This window comes from Syngnathus leptorhynchus, chromosome 15, assembly GCF_054491065.1.
Source record: "Syngnathus leptorhynchus isolate UIUO chromosome 15, UIUO_Slep, whole genome shotgun sequence".
NCBI classification, from domain to species: Eukaryota; Metazoa; Chordata; class Actinopteri; order Syngnathiformes; family Syngnathidae; genus Syngnathus; species Syngnathus leptorhynchus.
The window spans coordinates 5,053,828-5,077,706 of NC_141209.1; the positions used below are offsets into that span (position 1 = coordinate 5,053,828).

General features: G+C 42.3%; 1 protein-coding gene across 1 annotated transcript; it reads left to right on the top strand.

Annotated features, from left to right (window-relative positions):
* The first annotated feature begins 1,084 nt into the window (after positions 1-1,084).
* asap2a (ArfGAP with SH3 domain, ankyrin repeat and PH domain 2a) lies at positions 1,085-22,938 on the top strand. Its single transcript, XM_085931766.1, has 28 exons — positions 1,085-1,626; positions 9,660-9,732; positions 11,085-11,230; positions 11,315-11,389; positions 14,304-14,353; positions 15,192-15,321; positions 15,642-15,727; positions 15,799-15,874; positions 15,958-16,044; positions 16,515-16,618; positions 16,719-16,788; positions 16,872-16,959; positions 17,222-17,270; positions 17,487-17,653; positions 17,852-17,985; positions 18,213-18,307; positions 18,378-18,567; positions 18,733-18,818; positions 19,019-19,134; positions 19,536-19,603; positions 19,671-19,778; positions 19,859-20,060; positions 20,447-20,614; positions 20,773-20,878; positions 21,030-21,088; positions 21,270-21,349; positions 21,416-21,535; positions 22,711-22,938. The coding sequence occupies exons 1-28, from the start codon at positions 1,498-1,500 to the stop codon at positions 22,783-22,785; spliced, it is 2,937 nt and encodes a 978-aa protein (XP_085787892.1). The 5' UTR covers positions 1,085-1,497; the 3' UTR covers positions 22,786-22,938.
* The last annotated feature ends 941 nt before the right edge of the window (positions 22,939-23,879 follow it).

The following is a 23,879-nucleotide window of genomic DNA, read 5'->3' on the forward strand; positions in this document are numbered from 1 at the left end:
TAAGGTTAAACTTGCACTGGGTGGACTTTGATGAAGAACGCATGTTGTGGTTTGCTTCAGTTTATAAGACATCGCCTTGCGGTACAAAAAGAAGTAATTGAATTTACATCATGCAAATGAATAAATGTATGCTGAATTCAGGTCATTGGTATAGAAAGCTGGAGGTTGTGAATCTAGGTAGCAGATGTTTGTCACGGTCTGCTTTTTAATTTCATAAGGTAGTTGAGGCCTTGATGCTAGACAAATCTTGAGCTGCTTCATTTGAGCAGCTTTCCAGGAGCTGCTGCAGAAATGCAAGAATGTGTTAACACTGCCCACTTTTGTGATTTCAAGTCTGGCTTGGCTGATACTATATATACCAATTTCCCTGCCTTGGGTTGAAATTGGAAACAATAATAATAAAAAATCAATCCAAAACCCAGGGAAAATACATGCTACTTTGGGAGAAGAAAATAATTCTGGGAAACAGTGATCAGCTGTACGCAATGCTCTTCTGAAGCACTACTTTGTTCAAAGCAAAAAAAAAAAAGCACACAATGAGTAATGCCTTCATTACCACATCGGCGGAGATCCTGCTCATCTTGTTCTTCACTGTTTACAGACGTGTGCATTATAATGATGACATGTGCATAAACTTAATTTCCCTCATGGGATAAATAAAGTAAATCATGCAATATCTAATTCATTCATTCATTCACCACAAAATTTTAAAGGAAAAACACTGGTGAAATTTGTAAAATTTTAGTATACGCTGCATTCATGGTCTACTAGAACATTTTTCCTGAACAAACAACTAAAACAAAGACAAGAGTTTTAAAATGTGAACACTAAAAAAAATTACCATAGTCGTAAACAAACAGAATAAAAATCCACAATAAAATCTTAGATCTTACTCAATCGAGTTTCCTTTTAATCGTGTCCAGGGGTTTTTCTTCAAAGTTGTTATAATTACAACTGTTTAAATTGAATTTGAAGGTAGCATAAGGTCACGCCCCTGCTTAATTTTGATTGGCCTCTTTTTACCAGCCGTCGTTTCTTATTGGCTGCTGCCGGTCAATTGAACCCCTCCTCTACCTTTGTGGATTTCATGCGCTCCGGATGAAACCGTTTTATTGTTGTTCCCCTTGGCTCGCTGCAGCGATCCCTTTCACCTCGTCCCACGTTTGAATACAACGGAGGACAATAGACTCCACGGAGGGAACTTTAGTGTCTGTATCGAACCGAGGGACAACTATTTATCCTTGAATGGACTGGCAATACTTCACTGAAAAGCAACTAGAGGTTAAGAAAACGATCCATCACCGCGGAGGACTGTGTCGGGGACCGAGCGTTGTCTGAGATCTACCCAGACATGGTTCACTGTCAACCGGGATCGTCAAGGACACTACTACCGCTTCTTTGAACTTTTACAAACCAACATCGAGAAGAAGGCATCGAGGGTGGGGGGGGATAAGAGCTCGTCTTTTCCTGTTTATCAGACAGTAAAGGGGAGTTTTAATGATGCCTGACCAAATCACAGTGTCTGAATTTGTGGTGGAGACCAATGAGGACTACAAGTCACCCACCGCCTCCAACTTCACCACCAGGATGTCCCACTGCAGGAACACGGTGGCTGCACTGGAGGAGGTGAGTACAACGGGTTGGAATGCAAATACACCTTTCTTCTTGAGTGCAGCATTTCCCAACTGCATGTATTATAAATTCCAAAAACAAAACAAAAATCTCTCTGTGCATCATTGAAGTTGAATGATCCTGTCTGTATTACATTGTGGTCATAGATAGAAGTCAATATAAATGAATATTTTTTTGGAAGCAATTAAAATGAATTGCATATTTTTAATACAATTAATATCATTCATTCTGATTGGATTTGCTAATTAATGTGCATCAATCAAAATGGTTATCAATGCAGACTTACTGTATTATATGAGTGAGTTGAAACAAATGGATGCTTTGCATACACCTTTGGATCTGGAGTGACTTAACAAGATCAGTAAGTATAGCTGTCCATTTTTTTTTTTTTTTTAAACGATTGCATTACACTCTGCGTGTGTACACAGAGAAGCACATTTCCATGCAGGTTTTCTGAAGAAGGGCTTCCGTTTCCTTCCCCATCGACGTCCTTCTCTCTTGCTAGAGTTTCCCGACTTTGTGTGCTCCACGACTTAGAGCCTCGCCCAGCCCCGGCGGTAAAAATAGAATTTCCCACATGAGCTGGTTGGCAGCCAGTGGTGTGTGTATATATATATATATATATATATATATATATATGTGTTAGTGTGTCTCTGCCTCTGGAAGACGTCAGGTGACCAGGGCCGGTTGATCACTTCCTGTCTGCAACTGTTTTACCTGTAAGCAAACAAACTGCAGAGGAACCTCTGAGAAAGAAAACAGAATTGAGTTTTTTTTTTTAATTAGTACCATGCCCAGAAGGACTGACAATACTTTTTACAAAATACTAGTTGTGACGGCGCGGTGACAAAGTATCACTTCGGTTGGCCTGTTTGCAGCTCAACATTCAGTCCGACAAGTGGAATAAGAAGCAAAACCATAAGCGGCGTTAATCCTTTAATGCTCACCTAACTGAGGTCGCTTCAGGTTGTGACGTCACGCTGGAAGGCAATTTGAATTTCAGTCGTTTCACAATTCCTTCCACCTTCCCATTGTGTAAACATTACCAAGAGAACGTAAGGCTAATCCACATCTGGGCTCTGTGTCAACAACTTCAACTGTCTGAGCTTCTACACCTCGTTTTATTTTTACACCGACAGACACCTTGCTCAGGCTGTCGGGTTCTCCGCTGACATCATCACCTGGCCACCATTGTTGTTGGTTTATGATTCATCTGCTTTGGGGGTTACCTTTCTTGCGCTTTTGAGCAAAATGTGTGAAATTTGTCGAGACGTTACCGCTGACCAGTGGGTGCGTTTGAATAGATTAAAAGACTCTGTTGACTCTGCTCAACTGTTGTTCCGCCGATATTGACCTCAAGCTCGGCCGACACAAGGCTTTATTGTTAGCTGTTAGCTCGGTCTGCGGTGGTACACTTGGTGAACCATTCCATTTATTGTGACTTGCTCTCTAAACAATCACAAACGCACATTTTACATCACTTGACTGTTTTCTTGATAAGAACTTTGAAGCAGTAATCTAAAGAAGATAATTGCGCTCAACTTAGTTCCAACCTTCTTGATTTAGCTTCCAAGAAGGTAAATCCTTTAAGTGATGACAATGCGTCTGTTTGCAGGTTTCTCTTAGGGTACAATGTGCTAACAAAGGGGATTAATTGGTTTGTCTTGTGTGATTAATGCACAAATCTGTTGTACCAGATGGCTTGCAAACCTCCAGTTTGCACCAAATGGATATGACCCAAGTTTTGCAGCAAGTAGAGAGCAACTAGAACACTAGAGCACTGGGATGCTTCTTTCTGTCCTAAATGTGTCAGAAAATGACACGAAATAGATCTCAGTCCGAAACAAGTGCAGTTCATAGAGCCCCTATATGTGTGTGTGTTGATGCTTGTAAAACCAGCGTGGTAAAAACCAGTTCATCCAGTAAAGAGGATGTCGACCCCCCCCTTTGTACTTCTCTAAAACCTTTTCTCACAGGTCTCCTAAAAAATATGTACAATCAATTTAAACCCAAGTTACAACTGATCCAACCCGATCAATTCTACGATGGAAAAATTTTGTCTGAATAATTAGAGGTTGTGTATTGTGTGTCTTTGCATGTAAAATTATGTGAGCACACAAATTCCATTAGAAGAAGTAGTTGTCAATCCCCCCCCCCCCCCCCGGGGGTTTAGTTGACCTCCTTGTGAAGTATTGATCTTGGTTAAAATGCTCCTAGCTGACCCAGAGGAAGATTTGCTACAGTTACTTAATGTTGTCAGGCACAGCAACACCCAAAGTGATTTGTTGTCCAGCTGGCCATCATTTCATCCAGCAGAAGGTTGCTTTCACAGCGGTATGCCAGCTATGCAAAGCTCAAACAAGTTGCCTCGCTGTTGATTTTGTAGCAGGGACTACTGCGGAATACCTCTGGGAATTGGGGATGGTATTCCCAGCATCAATTAGGCAACTGCTGGCACTGAGCGTGAATGCCATACCAGGCTTTTCAGTTTCCAGATGATTGCATAGCACATAGCAACGTAATGAAGCTCGTTAAAAAGCAAGTAGCTTTCTATGAACTAAAGAGAGTTCATAGAGCAGTTTATGAGCTCCTTCTGTTTCGCCTATTATCCTTTTGTAACCACAATCAACCCGCAATCGTGGTACCGCTCAATTTCCCTTAACTCGATTCTGGTCTCTTGTGATACCATCTTGCCAGCTGGCCACACTTAATATCTCTCGGCGCTACACGACTGTTATTCTTGTTCACCGCTAGCAGGTACTTAAACGTCTCATTCAACACAATCTATTTTATAAGCTAATGTGATGACACGAGGTGGCAAGTGTTTCCCTCGTACGTCTTGACCATGTGTCGGTCTGACATCTCGTGTTGTTTCTGGGATTTTTACAGCTCAGTTTCCCCCCCCCCCCCCTTTCAATGTTTGGCAGGAACGATAGTGGCCACGCTGGGAGTAGCAGCTGCTGTCTTCGAACAGGTGGCTCAGTGGAAAGTTTTAACAAGGATCCAGACACGTGGATTATCAATTTGAGGTGAAATCCTCATCTAATAGTCTTAGAGACACATGGATGGGATGGGATGGACAAGCACTCCCACGTATTGCCTAAATGGTCAGTTGGTCCCAAGTGAGCAGATATGGCCAGTCTTGAGTACATCTCCTAAGAAGCTTAATGCTCCCTCTAATTGAAATGGGATTCGAGAAGGATTAGCACAGTGCTTGCGTCTGGCTTCGGACATACATATCCAATAACGTTGATAAATATATTGACAAAAACCAAGACTTGAGATTTATACAAAATCGTTTCGACCTTGGGATCAGTAGTCTTTGTCCTTTTACGAATATGAATGTGGTCGTTCTGAGACATTTTTGATTTAGCTGACTTGGCTACTTGTTTTACACATTTTTAATTCCTGTGGGGTTCTTGGTTTGAGATCAGCTCATACTGTCGAGTTGGCGTTATCATGCAGAGACAAACTATCAAGGCCTTCATTATGCGGATGCTTTCTCTGTGGCTCCTTCAGGGCCAGGGTAAAGGTTACCGTCTGGACCCAATCAGTGTAAAGCCACAATCTTAACCAGCGGTTTAGAAGAAAACTTCAAACACTCGATTCAACCATGGTGAATGAGACTTGAGGGGCCAGGGGGGGGGGGGGTACTACCTACTTATTAGCCCAAAAAGAGGTTAGGGGTTGGACACTTGCGGCATTTGGTAGGGGTCAAAAGCATATGACACGCTCCTCATCCATCAGTCTGTCCTCTACCAGATTCTCCGGGACAACCTCTGTTGCTGGCTATTGTCCTCTGACAGGCCGGGCTTCTTCTTTAATGAACTCCACCATTGATTTGTCGTCCGCACCACTCTAGTGGGAGGGTGAGTCCTTATGTGTTGTTCTCCCGTAGTCACTTTTACTCAAAGATATGACCCAGAATTCTTCTCTCTGGGGATCATTTTACCTTAAATTAAGGGAGTCTGAATGAATTTGTCACATTTGACATCAGACCAAAGAAATGTGAAGTAAAAATAATTGAAGATTTTAGCAATACGTTATCTTTATCATTAAACCTCTGGACAAGGAACCTAAGAAGTTGAAATGACTGAACAAGTACATTGTGGCACCTGGTCCACAGAATTATAAAATAATACAAAGTATCATCTGCATGTTCTGTTATGGCTTCAAGATAAATGGCTTGCTTTGATATCAAATTCCACAGATGAATCCAGCTGTCACGACGTTATTGCTTTTTGGAGAAACCGAATCCATCAACTATCGCTAAGAAGTTGCAATATTGGCATACTCCGCCCTCCTCCATTTTCTTCAGACTGTAACACTGCTTGATACTGCAGCCGATTAGAAACCGACAAGCAAGCCCAATTCCCCTTGTAATTCTCCCGAATGCTGTCACGCTCCATTTAAGATTGCGGTAAAAGATCCCGCTACCGCTCTGACACCGTGGGGTTGATGCGTATGTTCATGCGAAAGGGCCAAAATGACTCTCCAAGGTGACATCCGTTGTTTCCCCTTCCAAAAAAAACCTTGGCACATTTCATCCCAACAAATATACTTTTATGAGTCTCCTGCTGCTTTATTACCTTTTTGAAATAGTACTCAAAGTATACAAGGTTGCTATCAGGTCTCCACAGTCTTTGGGATCTCGCAATTTGGATTGAAATATGCTCTTTTGCTCACCTTTGCTTAGAATGATGGAAAAGTGGAAATACCTCAGTCTCCTGAGAAAACCAAACGAAACAAATGGCCCGCCCAGGTCCTTGTAAAATGCGAAACGTCTCAGCAGTGAACATGAAAGTTTGTTTTCTCTTTGCACTGCAACTGATGTTGACATCCTGCCGTGACTTTTGGCAGCTTGCGGCAGGGCCTGGAGCTACTGCTCATTTTATAGTGAACCATAAAGTCCTACCAGAAGCTAGGTCAAACGTTTTAACTTTGGAGTTGTGCAGAAAGACCTGGACATGGATGTATCCTCAAGTGGACAGAGGACAAAGGCTTCCTGATTTCTACACAAATGTCTGAGAGACTCATGAACCAAGCTAGCAATCCTCAGACTTTCCAATGACTTACCTGGGAACAGAACATGTTTGTAACAGCCCGGTTGTAACGTTGTCTCATCTCCTCAGATTTCTGCCCGCGGGATTCTTCCGGGCCAGCAAGGTGGAACTGTATATTTGACATATGTTTTGGATGAGTCATAGCTTTTCCGACTGCTGTGTTTACACTGACTGAACTGTGGAAAGCAGTTTTTCCTGACCAGGAGAACACAGGTGGAGAACAGCCACGCTGTGTCTGGCACATTTTAAGCACTCCGTGTTTATATACTCGGCAACATCTTGCAACTCACTGACTTAAAAGTTACAAGATGTCTTCTTCAAGACGCAAGTCCAGCAAATAAATAGGATAATTAAATACGAGACTGCTGCCTTCTCATTACCTGGTATCATCGACCTCATGCGGTGGACTATTTACTCATGACTGCCTTGGGTTAAGTTAGGTTAGCGCTAGCCTTGTAAAGTATCGCTTTGTTTTGTAAGTTTATTTGTGTTTCTGTGAATCCAGAATGCCAACCCCTGGCCTTTGAGGAACGCGTAAGACCATCTTGTATTGCAGACATGTTGTCATCGCAAGGTACTTAAGTGGTACAAACAATGAGACCGGGTGGCTTGTCTGCATGCAATCATCCAGGAATGTTTTCAGACCGCTGACAACGGAGAGAAGAACATCAGTCAAACAGAACAACTGGATGGAGCTGTTGTTGTCAGTGATAGCTGACTTTGACATAAACAAAAGCTTTGAATCAGCAAAAAGATTTTACTATCATCTCCAAGACTGGAATGGTAGGCCAGAGGCCAAATGTTAGCTAGTCATTATGTTGAGTGTTCAGCCTTGGCAGAAGATTACAATCAACTGAAATCTGTTCCTTAGACTGGATGCGGCTTAGAGATGAAGTCGTGATTTGCAATTCATTTCGGTCACAACAGACTTAAGCAATCGGCAAATAGTTGTACAAGGGCCAAATTTTCACTTGTCCCACTCATACTTTACTCTCAAACTCAGGAAACGTCCGACTATGAGTCAATGGATCTCCACGGCAACGGCCCTCATGAACCCATTCTGTGCTTGTAGATGTCCCGCGACAGATGGTGCCTGATTATAATCAAAACGTAGATCGTCATAATGATGTCAGGTATTATTTTTGGTTGAGTCAGAGATTTTCAATTATTGCCCACGAGCTGCTTTCGAGGGAAACGCTGACAACGCTGTGATTGTTTTTTGTCAAGCAGCTTCTATTGTGTGAAGATTCTCCGATTTTTTTTTTTTTTTTTTTTGAAGCCTCCGAGGCGACGGAATTCCCCCGGGAATAGTTTCTGGGTTAAAACCAGCTAATTTTAGAGCGGAGGCCCGCGTTCCAAAACAAGAGGGCCGAGTCACTTCCCTCAAGCCTGCAGAGTGCAGACATGAGAAAGCCATTGATTCTTTCGCTTTGGGAGACTTTGCCTGAGAGAATTTGCCTCTTGGCTGAATCAGTGAGCGACCGTGTGTTACAGCTTGGAACGGTCAAATTGATTCAGAGGGTGATTACTTGTTGCGGTCAAATAGAGGTTAAGCTCACCCATCAGCTAACTGATAGATGGAGCTTTTTAGCTAATACGTGACATTTGAGGTTATGAGGTAATTGGTCGACTAAAGCTGCTCTTAAGGTTAAATGGGGATTTCTTTGCCAATATGGATTTGAAGCCTTCACGTATTGTTCAATGTGCAGTATAACTTTATAGTATACATTAAACTTAATGAGTGTATTTGTCTTATTTGATCTGTTGTGTTGCTCAGACTGAGGAAATAGATTTGAATGATTGGTTCTATGGTTATCATCATCATTTTACTTTTTTTTGGGTACTTTTCCACGCAAAAACAACAAGCAAAATTGGTCTGGCTTAGAAAGTTAAATTTTTTATTTTTTTTTTACTTTCTTAAACTGCACCCTAGCTTGTGTAAAATCGGAGATGTGGAATTTCTCTCTCACTGTGACAGATCGCAACTAATTGGATAATGACACATGACACAAATGAGTCATTTAACAGGCGCCTAAGGAAATAAAACCGCAGCTTTTACATGTACCGAGTATGTATGGAAACAAAATGTAGACATTTCGTGCTTTCTTTTTTTTCCCCCACTCATTTTCTATAGCGTCTCTTGTCTTCATCGGGGTTACGGGTGAGTTGGAGTCTATCCCAACTCTCTTTGGGTGAGAGGTGGGGGTGCACGGCAAAAACCTTATAGACAAACCAGCAATATGAATGTGTGTGTGTGTGTGTGTGTGTGTACAGTGCTGTTCCTGAATGGGAGTCATTGTGCCATTCTTGTATGCAAAGTGTCTGGAGCATCTGATACGTGTTAAACAGATTTGGGCTAGGTAAACATTGCTTTTCCCCCGCTTGAGCAGACATACTTAATAAGGTCTCCTCAAAATCGCCCCGTTTCCTTAGAGGTACAGTGGCGTATTGTCTCAGCTGCATTTTTTAAATATACAATCATCAGCCATAATATTAGCTTGACCTGCACTCTATTTTTTGAATTGAAAGCCAAATATGAGAGTTCTCACAAAAATTCTGTATTTCCAAATTTAATAACCCTACTTGTGTTGTCATGTTGAAAGAATTTAACACTATTGTGATTATTTTGATTCTCTCATTAAGGACGTTCTGGATATTCCAAACTACTGTTGTCGTAGCAGCTCACACACGAAGAAAATCACACAAGCACGCATCCCATAAAATAAATACAATAACTGTGGGGAGCATTTCTATTTTTAGCACTGCCTTGAATAATGCATTACTTTGCAGTCAGTGTAGATACACAGCACACAAAGTGGGAGAAGTTCTAAGAAGCAACACTAAAATGTCAATGTCATTTCCAGAAATCTCCACTATTAGTGTGATATATATATATTTTTTACATTTCTTTTATTTGAATGAAATCCTCCTTGACCCACATTTTCTTCTTTCTATCCATTTCAGGCCTTAGATGTGGACCGGAGCGTTTTATACAAGATGAAAAAGTCAGTGAAGGCCATCTACACATCTGGTTTGGGTGAGTTCGGCCATTTTTTTTTAGTTTTGGGTCATGTTTGCTATTACAGCCAATGTGCAATCGGGGTCAAGCAGGGACAATAATGCACCCTGCTTCTGTATTCCCACCACGTACGTATTCCGCTTCAGACATTGGAACGTACAGTGTGTTCTGATTGGTTGTGCCAGTGCTGAGTGTTTTCCAGCGTCTTTTGTGTGACCTGCCAGAGCCCCCCCTGCTGATGGCGAGAAAGCCAGCGAGCCAGGGCGAGAGACATGCGAACAATGTGCTGAGCACATCTTTGGGGTGAACAGTACGAGCTCTGTTGTGGTCCCCCCGCGACAGCTGTCTGATCCCGACTCTCAAAGGAACAGCTGGGAAGGCCGCGGCTACTTTCACCTCCCGTCACGTTATTAACACGCATGGCTGGAATCGCGTCTTTGTGCTGTGACAACTAAAATGAGAAATCTCGGTGTTTACATTAAAAACATCATTTAAGCCACTGGGCTTCTGGAATAGTTTAACCGACGAAGCCTCGGTATTAGAAAATCGATCTACCCGGACTCTCATTTGTTTATAATACAAACAAGTCAGATCCATGAAACCCTGTGCGGCCATTTTGCTTTGGTCTCCTCAAAGTTATAATATAAATATGCAGAGGGCCTCTTTACGTAAACACGATCTTGCTATGTTAGCATTAAAAGATAATAACATTTTGAATGAGAAGTGAATCAATCCAGTATTATTAAAGCCCACATTCTGATAGTTCTTAAGTGCTTTACTACACATTTCTACAACGACAACTAAACTATAACAGCTCACACCGATGCAATGTACAATTTAAAAAGTTTTGCATTGACTAGTGACTCAGAAGCTTTCAGCTAATAAGATTGTGCATATCTGCCGAGCCACAGACATGATGTGATGCAGCTCCATCTGTAAAAGTGCCACATGGCTGAACAGCGATTCTTTCTGTCTGTGTGTTTTTGCGTGAGTCACGGCCGCGTCGCTCCAGGTGTGTTTTAGTGCTCACCTTTGCATTTTAACACTCCTCCTCTTTCCTTGAAGCGCTAACCTCCAGTGCTTCACGCGCAGACATACACGTCATATTTCCGAGTGATGGTTGTCACGGCAACATCCTCCCCCCCCCCCGAGCGTCTTCCCAAGCTCTGCTGCTGTCCTGATTATATTAACTGTTCCCCTTCTCATCCAAGATGGCTAAGGTGCTCCAATGGAAGATTCAGAATTTGTGTATTTTTAAGGTTTTATTATAAATCAACATTTGGATTTGGTGGTGTGCCATTAGATTCATTTTCTGTGTAGCATCTGTCAAAGCTGACCTGAATATGTATATGGTTTTTTTTAATGTCTAGCTCATGTTGAGAACGAGGAGCAGTACACTCAGGCCTTGGAAAAGTTTGGAGAAAATTGTGTGTATAGAGACGATCCCGATTTGGGCTCGGCGTTCCTCAAGTTCTCCGTCTTCACCAAGGAGCTCACTGCGCTTTTCAAAAACCTGGTAGGTAAAATCCACTGGGGAGAGAATTTCCATTTTGTCTCAAATGCCTGAAGGCACACACTGAACACCATGTGTGTCATCTAGTTCCAGAACATGAACAACATCATCACCTTTCCTCTGGACAGCCTGCTGAAAGGAGACCTGAAAGGAGTCAAAGGGGTAAGTCAGCTACTGGTGTCAATTTACGAGCAAACTTTTATGAATGGGATGAATGAGAGGATTTTTGCCGAATCAGCAACAAGACTAAAATCACAAAGGCAAAGTCATTTCTCCCATATTTACTCATCTGTTATTGCATAAGCATACCCTTCACCGTACAAACACTTGTTGTGACCTCGTGACCTTTTCACTTCTTGTCTTTGGCTAGCGGCTGGCGCTACAGTGACAATATGATGAGATTAAGTCAGCTCCAATGAGGCTGGTAACTATAGAAACGTGTCCCCGTGACCTCCAGCCGCACGGCCCGTCTTTATCTCGGAACTGTTTGTCTCTCTTTGTTCTTTTTTGTCAATGTTTTCTCCAAGCGTCTGACATGGCTTCCTGTCATTGTTCTCGCAACTCTGCACCACTAGTTCACCCCCTCCCTTTTTAAAAAAAAAAAATCCACGCCATTTCTACTTGTAATGTTTCACCACTTATAGTTTTTTTGAATGATTCAGTGCAACGGAGTTCATTAAAATTCTGCTCCCCAACTCCGAAGTATTCAGAAGGATTCCCAACCCACTTCTCACCTTCATCATCTTCTTCCTCCTCCTCCATTATCGCCCTGTATGGCTTTCCCACGAGACCGACCTGTCAGTAGATGGGGAAGCGGCATCGTGTCCAGACTCGCTTGACAAGCCGCCGAGGCCATTGGGAGAAAAAGACAAAGTAACAACTCGACTTGAACGTCACGAAAGGAGGACGGGGGGGGGGGAGTCGAGAACTCGGTGTAATGAATGTCACTTATGGAGGTATTCAATGTGGATATAAAAAAAAAAACCAAGTGCAGTCATGTGTGGAGAAATGCCGTGCAATTTGATTTGATTAAACCAACTCTAATTTGACTTGTTCATCATAGAGAACAGCAAGTTGTTCAAATTCAAAAAGTAAAAAAATAATAATAATAATAATAAGGCTCTGTAGAGTAACTTGCAAATTAAAGCAGGAAGTTTTGGACTTCCCAGTTTTGTGGAATGCAGGATTAATTTCCTGCTGGTTAATGTTTTCCACAAACATGTCAATACTCCCCCATTACTCTTGTCAGGAAGACTAGCAATGCCTTGCTAGTGACTAATTTAGCAACCTTTCAGCAAAGAAAAAAAATACTCCACGTCATCTTTTTGCCTTTGGCCACCCAAGACAATCTGGACTTTGTTTGGGTTAGCTCCCGCTCCTACAAAATGACCACGCATGAGTTCCCGCAGGACCTGCTGGTGTCCCTCTTAAAGATAAACAAGCTTAATACACTCCCAGGCAGCGGAAAATGAAAAGTGCTGAGTCTAAAAATCAGTTGTGCTAACGGGGAGGGATTTTCAAAGTGGACGCCGGCATGATGTCATGCCATCCCGTGCTTTGGATGGCCACTGTGGCATCATCTGTGTTTGCACAAGTAAGACGCGAGACGAGAAGGGCGTTAGTGGTTCTGAATGGAGTCCAGCTGAGCCTCGTCCCGTTGTGGTCCGGCCGCTGGTGAACCACCCACGCTTGCGATTTGAGATAAAAATGATTTGTCCATTTTTTCTATGGTTACCTTGTTTAGAGTCTTGGCAAGGGCTGGACTATAACAGATGAATTTGGGTGAAAGGCAGACTACACCCTTGGCATGTTGCCAGCCAGGGGGGGGGGCTTGTAATTCGGCGGGAATTGATCCCACGCCAGCTGTACGGAAGTCAGAAATGTGAACCACTACACTGCCTTAGCTTTTTTTTTTTTTTTTTTTAAGAACCTTGGTGCTTTCGTTGGATCTATTTGGAGTATTTTGTACCTGGACTCTTGCCTAAGTACAAAACCTGGTCTCCACTGGTGCTGACCTTGCTGCACAATCAGCATGGAAGTGGGAAAGATGGTAGATTTGCTAATGGAAGCATTTTTAAAGGCATGACACCATGTCCTAGCTTCGTTCCTGAATTCCAACCAAAATGGGAACAAGGGTACTAAACGCTGCTTCTCCCAGAGGGACTATTGTGCCCCCGTCTTGGCCTTTTCTGCCAAGCCGTGCCCACGTATGATATTTTTATCATTTTCTGTTTTTCTGGTGTCTCCGGCTCTGATATTTCCTTCCATCTTGCCCCACTTTGCAGTTTGTTTTATCAGCTTCCCGTTGGCTCTAAACTTTGGTTTCCCGGCTACCCTTCAAGTATTCGGTGAGTGGCAGAGTGCTCTTGGATTTGGTTCAGTGGACCAAATCTGATCCCGGGGGTTTGAGAAGTTGAGCATGCCACTCACTCCTCTGCAGCTTCATCGCTGTGGAAATCCAACAATAGCACTGCAATCTAAAATCAGTTCGATATGGATCAAATCCTTTGGTGGTTTCATCATTTCCGAATCTGTTGATTGCGATTGTGTCGACTTGCCATCGGATCTAATCTGCCTTTAATTTCCACGGCAACAGCGGGGATGCTGTTTCATCAAAAGTTGGTTAAAAGCTCACCCTTGACAATGAGAAATCAGCGTTGCTTGTCATAGGCGTGACCCAAGGGGAATTTAATGTCCTCCAAACAATGGCACGGAGCCGCCGGGCCTCCCTGTTCCCTGCTGAGACAGCATCCATACACGGAAGGGGATTCCCTTGTGTTCATTCTCGTCGTCACATCCACATTGAATTTGCTCATTAGTCAGTACGGAAGCTCTCAGCGTGTCTGCTCACTGGAATTCCTGTGTGTGTTTGGCTGCATAGCCATGGTTGCTTTGTCTTTCACTATTCTTAATTCGAAATATTTTTGGGGGTGACTGATCAGCATGAATTGGCCAATCTTGTATTTGTCAGAGTTACTGTACATTTTTTTTTTGTATTTGTATTGTCAACATTTTGCTCTACATGCAGTTTTGAATCTCCATAAATGTCTTTTTTTTTTTTTTTTTGGCCACACAGGATCTGAAAAAACCTTTTGACAAAGCCTGGAAGGACTACGAAACGAAAGTGTAAGAAGACAATTTCATCCAATTTGAAATGTTTGTTTTGAAATGTGTCTCTCCCTTGCTTTAACACCCCCTTGTGATTTTCTCTCACTTTAACAATATTGTAAATAACCTCTGTCTGCATGCCTCCCCCCCTCCCCTCACTGAAAAGTCTTGTGCATGCAAAAAAAAAAAGGAAATTTATAGCTTTTGATATATATCTTACAAGCTGCAAAGGACATTCTTTACTGAAAGGGTAATACTGCACTGTCGGGTCTTGGTGCCAACATCAAGTATTCAGCCTGATGCTGCATGGCATTAGTCCACCATCAGTAAGGTCAAGTTGGAATGGAAGTGAATGAATTCTCTGCTTCCCGTCATCAGGATTAGCCATCATGATTTTGTAAAACACGGTCATAGCATGTGCTGACGCAGCGTAATTCTGTCAATGGAAGGTTTCCATGTGACAGGTAAAACAGTTGCTGATGTTCAGACAGAAGCTGAAAAGTAGTGACTTGTTATGATTTTTTTTTCTTCGTTAGCATCGATCGGACGCGCTGCAATATTTCTGATTGGTGATCCAAAGCTGCCTTTTTTTATTTTTGCAAAAGAATACCACATGTTGCATGGAAATGGAGCCACCTCTCCATTATGTTTCAGTCACTGCCTGCAAAAGTGCGCCCCATTGTTGGTCTTTGTGTAAAATCACCTCCAGAATTGCCAAGATACTCTTGTCAAGAAAATATGCACCCTAAACTTGCTTGCCCTCAAAAAAGGAATTATGATATTTCACAAAGACCTATTTATGGCAGGAGTTGAGGTTCCCCAAATTCACCATGCAATGTTCTCCTTACTTTGGCAGCACCAAGATAGAGAAGGAGAAGAAGGAGCACGCGAGGCAGCACGGTATGATCAGGACAGAAATTAGCGGGGCGGAAATTGCCGAGGAGATGGAGAAGGAGAGGCGATTCTTTCAGCTGCAGATGTGTGAGGTTAGTTTCATTATCATTAGTAAGCAATTTAAAAAAAAAAAGAAAGTGCCAAACATATGTCATAGATGTTTTGGGAAAATAACACCTTTTACCAGAAATGTCATTATTTGATAAATATTCAGATCCAGAAGGTGTATTTTTTGGAATACAAATGTTGGCTTAACATGTTTTATGATTGTAAAGTCTTTCATGAACTTGAAGGATAACATTTTTACTTTCAAGTGAAGAAGATGAATTGAAGAGGGTGGGGGGGTTTGAAAATAAATGTTCCCTCTGGCTGAACCTTTGCCTAAGTGGGGCCATCTTGACTATTTTCACAGTATCTGCTCAAAGTCAATGAGATCAAAATCAAGAAGGGAGTGGACCTGTTGCAGAATCTCATCAAGTACTTCCATGCACAGTGCAAGTAAGACCGAAATTCAATTTGGATTTTCGCAATAACGATTCCACACAGATCTGATTGTTCTTCTGGTCCAGTTTTTTTCAGGATGGTCTCAAAGCTGTGGACAACCTGAAGCCTTCCATTGAGAAACTAGCCACAGATCTACACACAGTGAGAAATATTTTCTTGACACTTCATAAATTGCCCTTCTTTACTCTTTCCTGTATTTTCATTTTCTATCATCTCATCACCAGATTAAACAGGTGCAGGATGAGGAACGCAAGCAGCTGACACAATTACGGGATGTTCTTAAGACGGCGTTACAAGTGGAGCAGAAGGAGGTAACACACACACTCACACACACACACTTTAAATGTATTTTGCTGTGATGACTTTTTACATCTTGATCTTATCTGAAGTTTTCTCCTCTCTTTTACCGCCTCCTCAATTTGTGAAACAAGTCTAGAAGAGTAAGTGGATTAAAAATATAAAACATAACACATTCACTCTGTGTAGTTTCCTGTTTTTATTGTGGTGGGAGTTTTATTTTATTTGTATTTATTATTTTATGATTATTTTCTTCTGTTGGTTGTGTGAATGTCTGCTGGTAAAAAAAAAAAAAAAAAAAAAAAAATACAATATCAATACAATTGTATTAGTATCATCACAGGCCTTGAGATATTTCCAGCTTCCAGACAGTTCCACTTGACATCATCCGCTTGTCAATGTTGATATTGATTACAGATGTAAAAGAAAAAAAAAGCTCTTATTATAGTCTTTGTGTGTGTGTGTGTGTGTGTGTGTTTTCCAGGAATCGCAGGTGCGGCAAAGCACTACTTATAGCTTACATCAGCCGCAAGGCAACAAAGAGCACGGCACTGAGCGCAGCGGATATCTATACAAGAGAAGTGATGGGTGGGTTGTTAAAAAAAATAATAATAATTGCTTCACTGATCAGGTGAAAAATACCATGTAACATGTTTTCTCTATGTCTGCTGATGAATGTGTGGTGCAGGTTGAGGAAAGTGTGGCAGAAGAGGAAATGCACAGCTAAGAATGGATACCTCACTATCCCACACAGCACGGTAAGCAAAAAATTCAGTTGTGATGATGTTTGTGGTCAATTCGAATTGATCTCTTTATTCATTTTCCATTGTACGTCTTGCAGGCCAACAGACCGCCAGCCAAACTCAATCTGCTCACCTGTCAGGTGAAGCACAATCCAGATGAGAAGAAGAGCTTTGACCTCATATCACGTAAGACCAGACTTTTTTTAATTGATTTTATTCTTTCCTTTTTTATCCTTACTCTCGATATTCCCCATTTTTTTTTTTCCTTCCTGCTCTCAAATTGGTGCTCACAGAAAGTAGAAGGTCACAGCTGGGTAGAAAGCAGTTTATTTTATTTTTACCTCCATCGTGGATGTTATCTTCTCATTGCTGTTTTACTGTTAATGTAAAAAGGCCAATTAAAAAAAAAGTACAACTCATTACAAAACTTTTTTTTTTTCCCTTTTAGACGACAGAACGTATCACTTTCAGGCCGAAGACGACCAGGACTGCCAAATGTAATCGTCCGTTCCATCTTTTTTCTCGCTTTCGCCCAACTTCATCTTGTTTACCTCCTTTAGCAATTGTACATCTCCCATACTTCCTTTTATAACAAAGTCTGACGCTTTGCTTCATTTTTATCTTCTACCCGGAGACTATTTACCCCACTTTTGTTCTACTTTCTCCTCCTCCTCATCACTTCCCATGCAAATATTCCTTACTACTCCCTCCAGCTGGATCTCAGTGCTCCAGAACAGCAAGGAGGAGGCGCTGAACCAGGCATTCAAAGGCGACCATCACGTCGGCGAGAACAACATCGTGCAGGAATTGACCAAGGCCATCCTGTCCGAAGTGAAGAGGATGACTGGGAACGACCTGTGCTGCGATTGCGGAGCGCCCAGTAAGTGGTGACAGTAGGAAATGATTGACAGCTTATAAAATGGTCCAAGACTGTATTTAGAAAATAAATATAAATAATAATAACAATAAAAATTCAATTTAATAACAAATAATATGTATATATATTGAAAATAAATATAAAATGAATAATAAATATCTATATTTTTTTGCGTTTTACATTTTCTTGTTTTAATTCCAGACCCGACGTGGCTGTCCACCAACTTGGGCATCCTCACATGCATCGAATGTTCCGGCATCCACCGGGAGCTGGGCGTCCACTACTCCAGGATCCAATCGCTCACTCTGGATGTACTCAGCACCTCCGAGCTCTTGGTAAGCTACACATCCATAATTCTGGAATATTGTGGCAGGATGAAAGCATGCTTGCATTTTTTTCTGGGGGGGAGGTTAAAATCTGTTTGACTTCGCCTGTGTCTGTGTGCTAGGTCACATGTGGTTAAGTGCAGGGTTTCGTTTAGGATGTCCATCGCACGCCTGATTTAAGTGTCGAATCAATGCGACGCGACTCTAACTAACCGCTCCACATACGCATTCCACAGCTGGCCAAGAATGTGGGGAATGCAGTCTTCAATGAAATCATGGAAGCAGGTTTAAGTACCGAAAACGCAGCGAAACCCAACCCCGCCAGTGACATGTAAGTCGCCGCCGTGCTTATACGCATGACCGACACCTCTAATGAGCTGACACCCGGCACCTTCCATCAGGCAGGCGAGGAAAGACTTCATCATCGCCAAGTACACCGAGAAACGTTTCGCCAAGAAGAAATATCCCGACTCAACTTCGCGACTCCACACTCTGTGCGACGCCGTCAAAGCTCGTGACATCGTTTCCCTCATTCAAGTTTACGCTGAGGGAGTGGACCTGATGGAACCCATACCGCTAGCTAATGGACATGTCAGTAACACTCACTGGCCACACAAAATTAGGTCTAGGTCAAGTTGTGTCAAAAAAAAAAAAAAAAAAAGCTGGATTTTGTACTTTGAAAGACAATCTTGTTGATTTATGTCACGCTCAGTTTGTCCACTATGAAAGATCTAATAGCTCGACTTTGTCGCTCAGGAGCAAGGAGAGACCGCCCTACATCTGGCTGTCAGGCTGGTGGACAGGACCTCTCTTCACATCGTCGATTTCCTCACCCAGAACAGGTCAATAAAAACTACACAAAGAGAAAATCAGTTTTTCGGAGAGTTCATTTGGCAAACATATGTTATAATGGTCTGTTTATCCATGTGATATTTCAAAGGCATGAGCTGGTGGACAGATGTCTGGAAATTTGATTACGGGTACAGAAAGTCATATTTTATTTCATCACAATCATCTTTTTTTTTTTTTTGTCTGCTTGCAGTTTAAATTTGGATAAGCAGACAGCCAAAGGCAGCACGGCGTTGCACTACTGCTGTCTGACTGACAACAGTGAATGTTTGAAGCTGCTGCTGAGGGGAAAAGCCTCCATAGACATCCGTAAGCAGAAAATCATTTTTTTCCTCTGTATTTATTGACACTTTTTAGTATATATATATATTTTTTTTTTCTTCTCAATTTGATTGATTTCTTAAATTGCTATTATAATTATTACAGAATTTTTGATTTATGGCCACAATTTACTGACTCAGAAATCATCTCTTTGAGAAGTCTAAATAAGGACATCATGCTGATTTTCTCTCACACATCTGTGAGGTTTAGTTCCCAAGAGTTTCGGCTCCATGGAGACTCTTTCTCACAAAACTAATCTTTCCTCTGTTGTGGCCTGTCATCGGCAAAACACTGATAATGACGACAGAGAGGTCGAGATCTCAAGTGTGGGAAAGCAAATTGGGTCGACTTTTTTTTTGACTCCACGTTTATCCGATCCACCCTTTCAGCTAACGAGGCCGGGGAGACGCCGCTGGACATCGCTCGCAGGCTCAAACATCATCAATGTGAAGAACTGGTGAGCGAACTCACCGTTTTTAAACGCAGATCCTCACGGCCTCACACTCATTCTTGACATATTTTAGTTGAACCAAGCCTTGGCAGGGAAATTCAACGCGCACGTCCACGTGGAGTACGAATGGTGCCTGCAGCATGAAGACTTGGATGAGAGCGACGAGGATCTCGATGAGAAGGTGACAGTAATGGCGGTTGATTGGAAAACGTTGAAACACAAAATATTTTGGGTGAATTCAAACATCTTTGTGCTCTCCAGCCCAGCCCCCACCGTAGAGAAGAGCGTCCGGTCAGCTGTTACACACCGAGTACAAACTCCCACCTGGCTAAGGACAAGCAACGTTCCTATCTGCCAAATTTAGTCAACAACGAGACCTACGGCACCATCGTAAACAACAACCCACCTCAGCCCGGTCTGCCCGCCAACACCTCTGCGCCACCGCTACCCCCGAGAAATCTCGGTATATGAATTACAGTGTGTATTGCAGATTGCCCTCGTCGTAAAAAAACTGTTTCTCTGTAATGCTTTTTTGGCCTGTGTTAATAACGGCCCTCTGACATTTGGACGCCATATACGTTTTTGCAGCAAGCCAATTTCATTTCTTAAAGGAACGTCTGTGTGATTTTGTATGTGCTACTAAAAAAAAAAGTAACATAGCTCCACTGGCCAACCGCCGCCATCACAGACCCTCTTTAATAACGTTAGTGGTCGTCTGGAGTAGCGCCAAGGAGCACGCCATTCCTCACTTTCACTCTCCCCCTATTAGTGTCCCTCTCAATTCCACTCACGTATAATCAAGTTACTCTTCCTTCTTTTGACGAGCCTCCTCTTCTTCTTCACTCGCAGTCCAGTTAGCGGGTCTGGGCGGGATGAATCAGCCCTCGTCGTCAGGCAGCTGGAAGCCAGCTTCCATAGACCTGGTCGGTCGGCAACGGTCGTCTTCGGACCCCCCCAACATGCACCCCCCGGCGCCACCTGTTCGGCTCACCTCTACGGCAGCTAAGCATGACACAAGTTAGATATTCTGAAATATTTATGAATACATCTTATTGTAAGCAGATCAGATCATGGATGAATGGATATGAAAAAAAAAAAATCATTGCATCATTTACCAGAGCTTGAATATGCAAAGATAGGATGTGAAATAAAAGAGGTGTCACTATGTGCCATAGGTTTGGGTGCTTCTCCTGCAGCCAAGATTGAAACAATGAGTTTACATTCCAAGTCAAGTCAAGGATCTGCCGGATCTAGAAGCAGTCAACAAAAGTCGTCGGCAGGGTGAGGACATAAAGGCATTATTTAATTTAATTTTATTTCACACTATGAGAAAAATCTCTCATTACGATGTCTATTGACATGGCCTTGTCGCCGTTTGACTTTCTGTTCTGCGTTCCATCCGTGAATCCTTTGTTTTTCTTCTGTTTTCCAGCAATGATAAAGGTTTCAACCGAACGGCAGTAAATCGGACAGCGTCTATCGAACGGCCAAGTGAGTAAACTGATAAAAACAAAAAACAAATAAAGGCAAATAGGTCTTGCGTGTGCAGGAAAACTTGATTACCGCGCAGTCCGATTAAAAAGCTACACGTCAGTTGTTTCTCTACCCGAAGGCTGTGGAAAGCGTTCAAACCTTGTTGTCTTTCTGATATCATTTCCTCTTCCTGGTGCAGCTAAGGAAGTGCCAGTATGCCCCCAGAACTCCATAGGTCACGTTCTACCTCCAGCTCACCACTCCAGGAAGCCTTACACTGTGAGTTCATCCCCCATTTTGTCTCGCATCAACGTCTCACCATTTCATACCGCATCACCTTCTCAGAAGCACAGGCCGAAGCGAGTGAAGGCCATGTATAACTGTATGGCAGACAACCCAGACGAACTGACCTTCTCGGAGGGCGAGGTCATTGTGGTGGATGGGGAGGAAGACCAGGAGTGGTGGGTCAGTATCCCAAAATATGTTTGTGTCTTTCAATACTAGCAACACACAAATACAGTGGAAATCTGATTTCAATACACAAATATTTGATCGAGTCTCGAGTTTTTCCGGATGACATTATCGTTCATATGAAAATGATGGAAAGTGCAATAGATAGCATCTCCTTTTTAATCATGTGCACTGTTTCCACGCTTTAATTAATCCGAGAGTCTGTTCTTTGTTTGCGTTTAATTAGCAACAGCGTTCAGCAATTAACTGAATGTCTGTTTTTGAACAATAGCATCCGCTTATTTTCCGATGGCGAAAAACAAGGCGTCTATTTGATTGGGGGTATTTGTTTGTTCAAATGGATAATGTAAGCTGTGACTGATTAATACTCAGTATTTATCTGAGTCGAGGCCGCTATTTGGTGAAAATACGGTAATCGTCTTGTAAACGTACCCTCAAGACGATCCTTGGTCTCATTTCCACGGTAACCATGGTAGCGCCAGCAAAAAGCCATGAGCTCATCTTGAACCGTGTCTCACACACAAAAGCCCCTTCCCGCTCACCCCCCCCTCCCCTTTACCACCATTCTCGCTTCCTCTGCGGAGCCCCTTGTGTGAAAGTGAACCAGCTGCAGCCGTCCCCCCCCTCCCACACCCATAAGGGTCTCCAACATCCTCTCCTAGCATTTAGCTTTGTTAGCGCCGCTATGTTTTCTTGGCCAGTGCACAAATATATTCTAGCTTTGTTGTTTTCAGGTATAGAAATGGAGCTTTTCAATGTCAAGGTAATGAACGGTGATTCCCGCTGTCATAGTCGCATAGCCGCTTGTGAAGTCATGAATCTCCTTGTCAGTCATGAATATGAAACACATATTGTATTTTTCAGACTTAAGTTGCTTCAGAGTCAAAGTCACATCGGTCAAAACATGATTCATGAAGAAGAAAAAAAAAAGTAGAAGCTGCGGGACAAGAGAAACTATGAAAAAAAAAAAAGTGACTTATAGTCCGAAAAATACGGTGCTTCATCCAAAACCCTTCTAGCAAGTCCACACAAAGAAAAAACCATAAAAAATTTCCAATTTAGCTCCAATAGGTGTGTGCTGTATGTATTCTGTATACTTGACATTAAATAGTTGCCCTCATGTGGAGGAATGTTTTGTGCTCATATTCCCTTGTGGCCTTCCTTTCCAGCTGGGCCACATTGAAGGAGAACCGATGAGACGAGGAGCTTTCCCGGTCACCTTTGTACACTTCATCGTGGACTGAAAATGTCACTGCAGGGGAGGTCAGCAAGTCCCAGTCTTGGTGACCCTGATGACATTCAATGTGTTTTTGAACCGCTTGCTCTTTGTGACTAGTTGAAATGATTGTAGTGAAGGACATCTCACAATAAATGCACTTTCCCTTTGCACCACTCAATTCCTCCTGCTCCTTACTGTACACGAGCAAATCAAAATCCATTTAGAGAGGAGGTTGGCTTCACCGTTCCACTTTACTTACATGCCCAACACGGCAGGAGGCTTCCCACTCGTACCATTTTGGGAGAGGGGGAAAAAAACCCAATTGTGTCACGCTTGCTCTGCCTTATAATGAAAAGTGAACAATAACACTTTATTTATTCGTCAGATGATGAGGCTTTATATGGGTAATATATTTGCGTGTGCTCCACCTGTCATCTGCCTGATTAAGCAGCTCGGTTGTAACCTGACGATGTAAAAATAGAAACATGATTCGTATCTGGCCCCATTTTGAGTTTTTTTTTTTGTGTTCTTATTTGATCAACGCATAGAGAATACTTTCGGATGGGAAAGAGACAAGAAAATGGTGAAATGTGCGGAAAAAGCTGTTTTTGTTCACTACATAATTAACCAGATGTAAATGTGTTTTTTGCATAATTAAACATGACTGTTTAGATTTTGCTAGAAATTACAAAGATCCTTTAGAATGCTGCAAAATTCGACTCAAAAAATAACAATGTCGGACTAATTTTGAAAATGCAGAATTAAAAACACCAAAAATGTTCATTATTGTAATATATAACACAACTTTGTTTTCTGTATCATTTACAGATACATCGAATTTGGCTAGAATAAGAATACTTTTGAATGTACCTGTATGTATGCGCTCATTCACAACCTGTTGCCATTCTGCCTTTATGTAAACTTTTCTTTGTGCGTTGACATTTTCGATTGGCCCGCACAAGAAAAATGCACGCATAAGCGCCATTGACGCCAGTAGAATGTATATGTGTGTGTGTTTTAGACATATCAAACTAGTGGCTTATTCAGCAACTAACATCCTCCTCCCTCCTTTTGTACAGTGTTTTTTTTTTTTCCCCATATTAACACAAGCATTCAATG

Bases quoted from the DNA above. Each gene is read 5' to 3' on its own strand.
- asap2a (XM_085931766.1), top strand. From the start codon at position 1,498: ATGATGCCTGACCAAATCACAGTGTCTGAATTTGTGGTGGAGACCAAT. The intron at 9,733-11,084 runs GTGAGTTCGGCC...TTTAATGTCTAG, and splicing joins CATCTACACATCTGGTTTGG to CTCATGTTGAGAACGAGGAG. The intron at 17,986-18,212 runs GTAAGCTACACA...CGCATTCCACAG, and splicing joins TCAGCACCTCCGAGCTCTTG to CTGGCCAAGAATGTGGGGAA.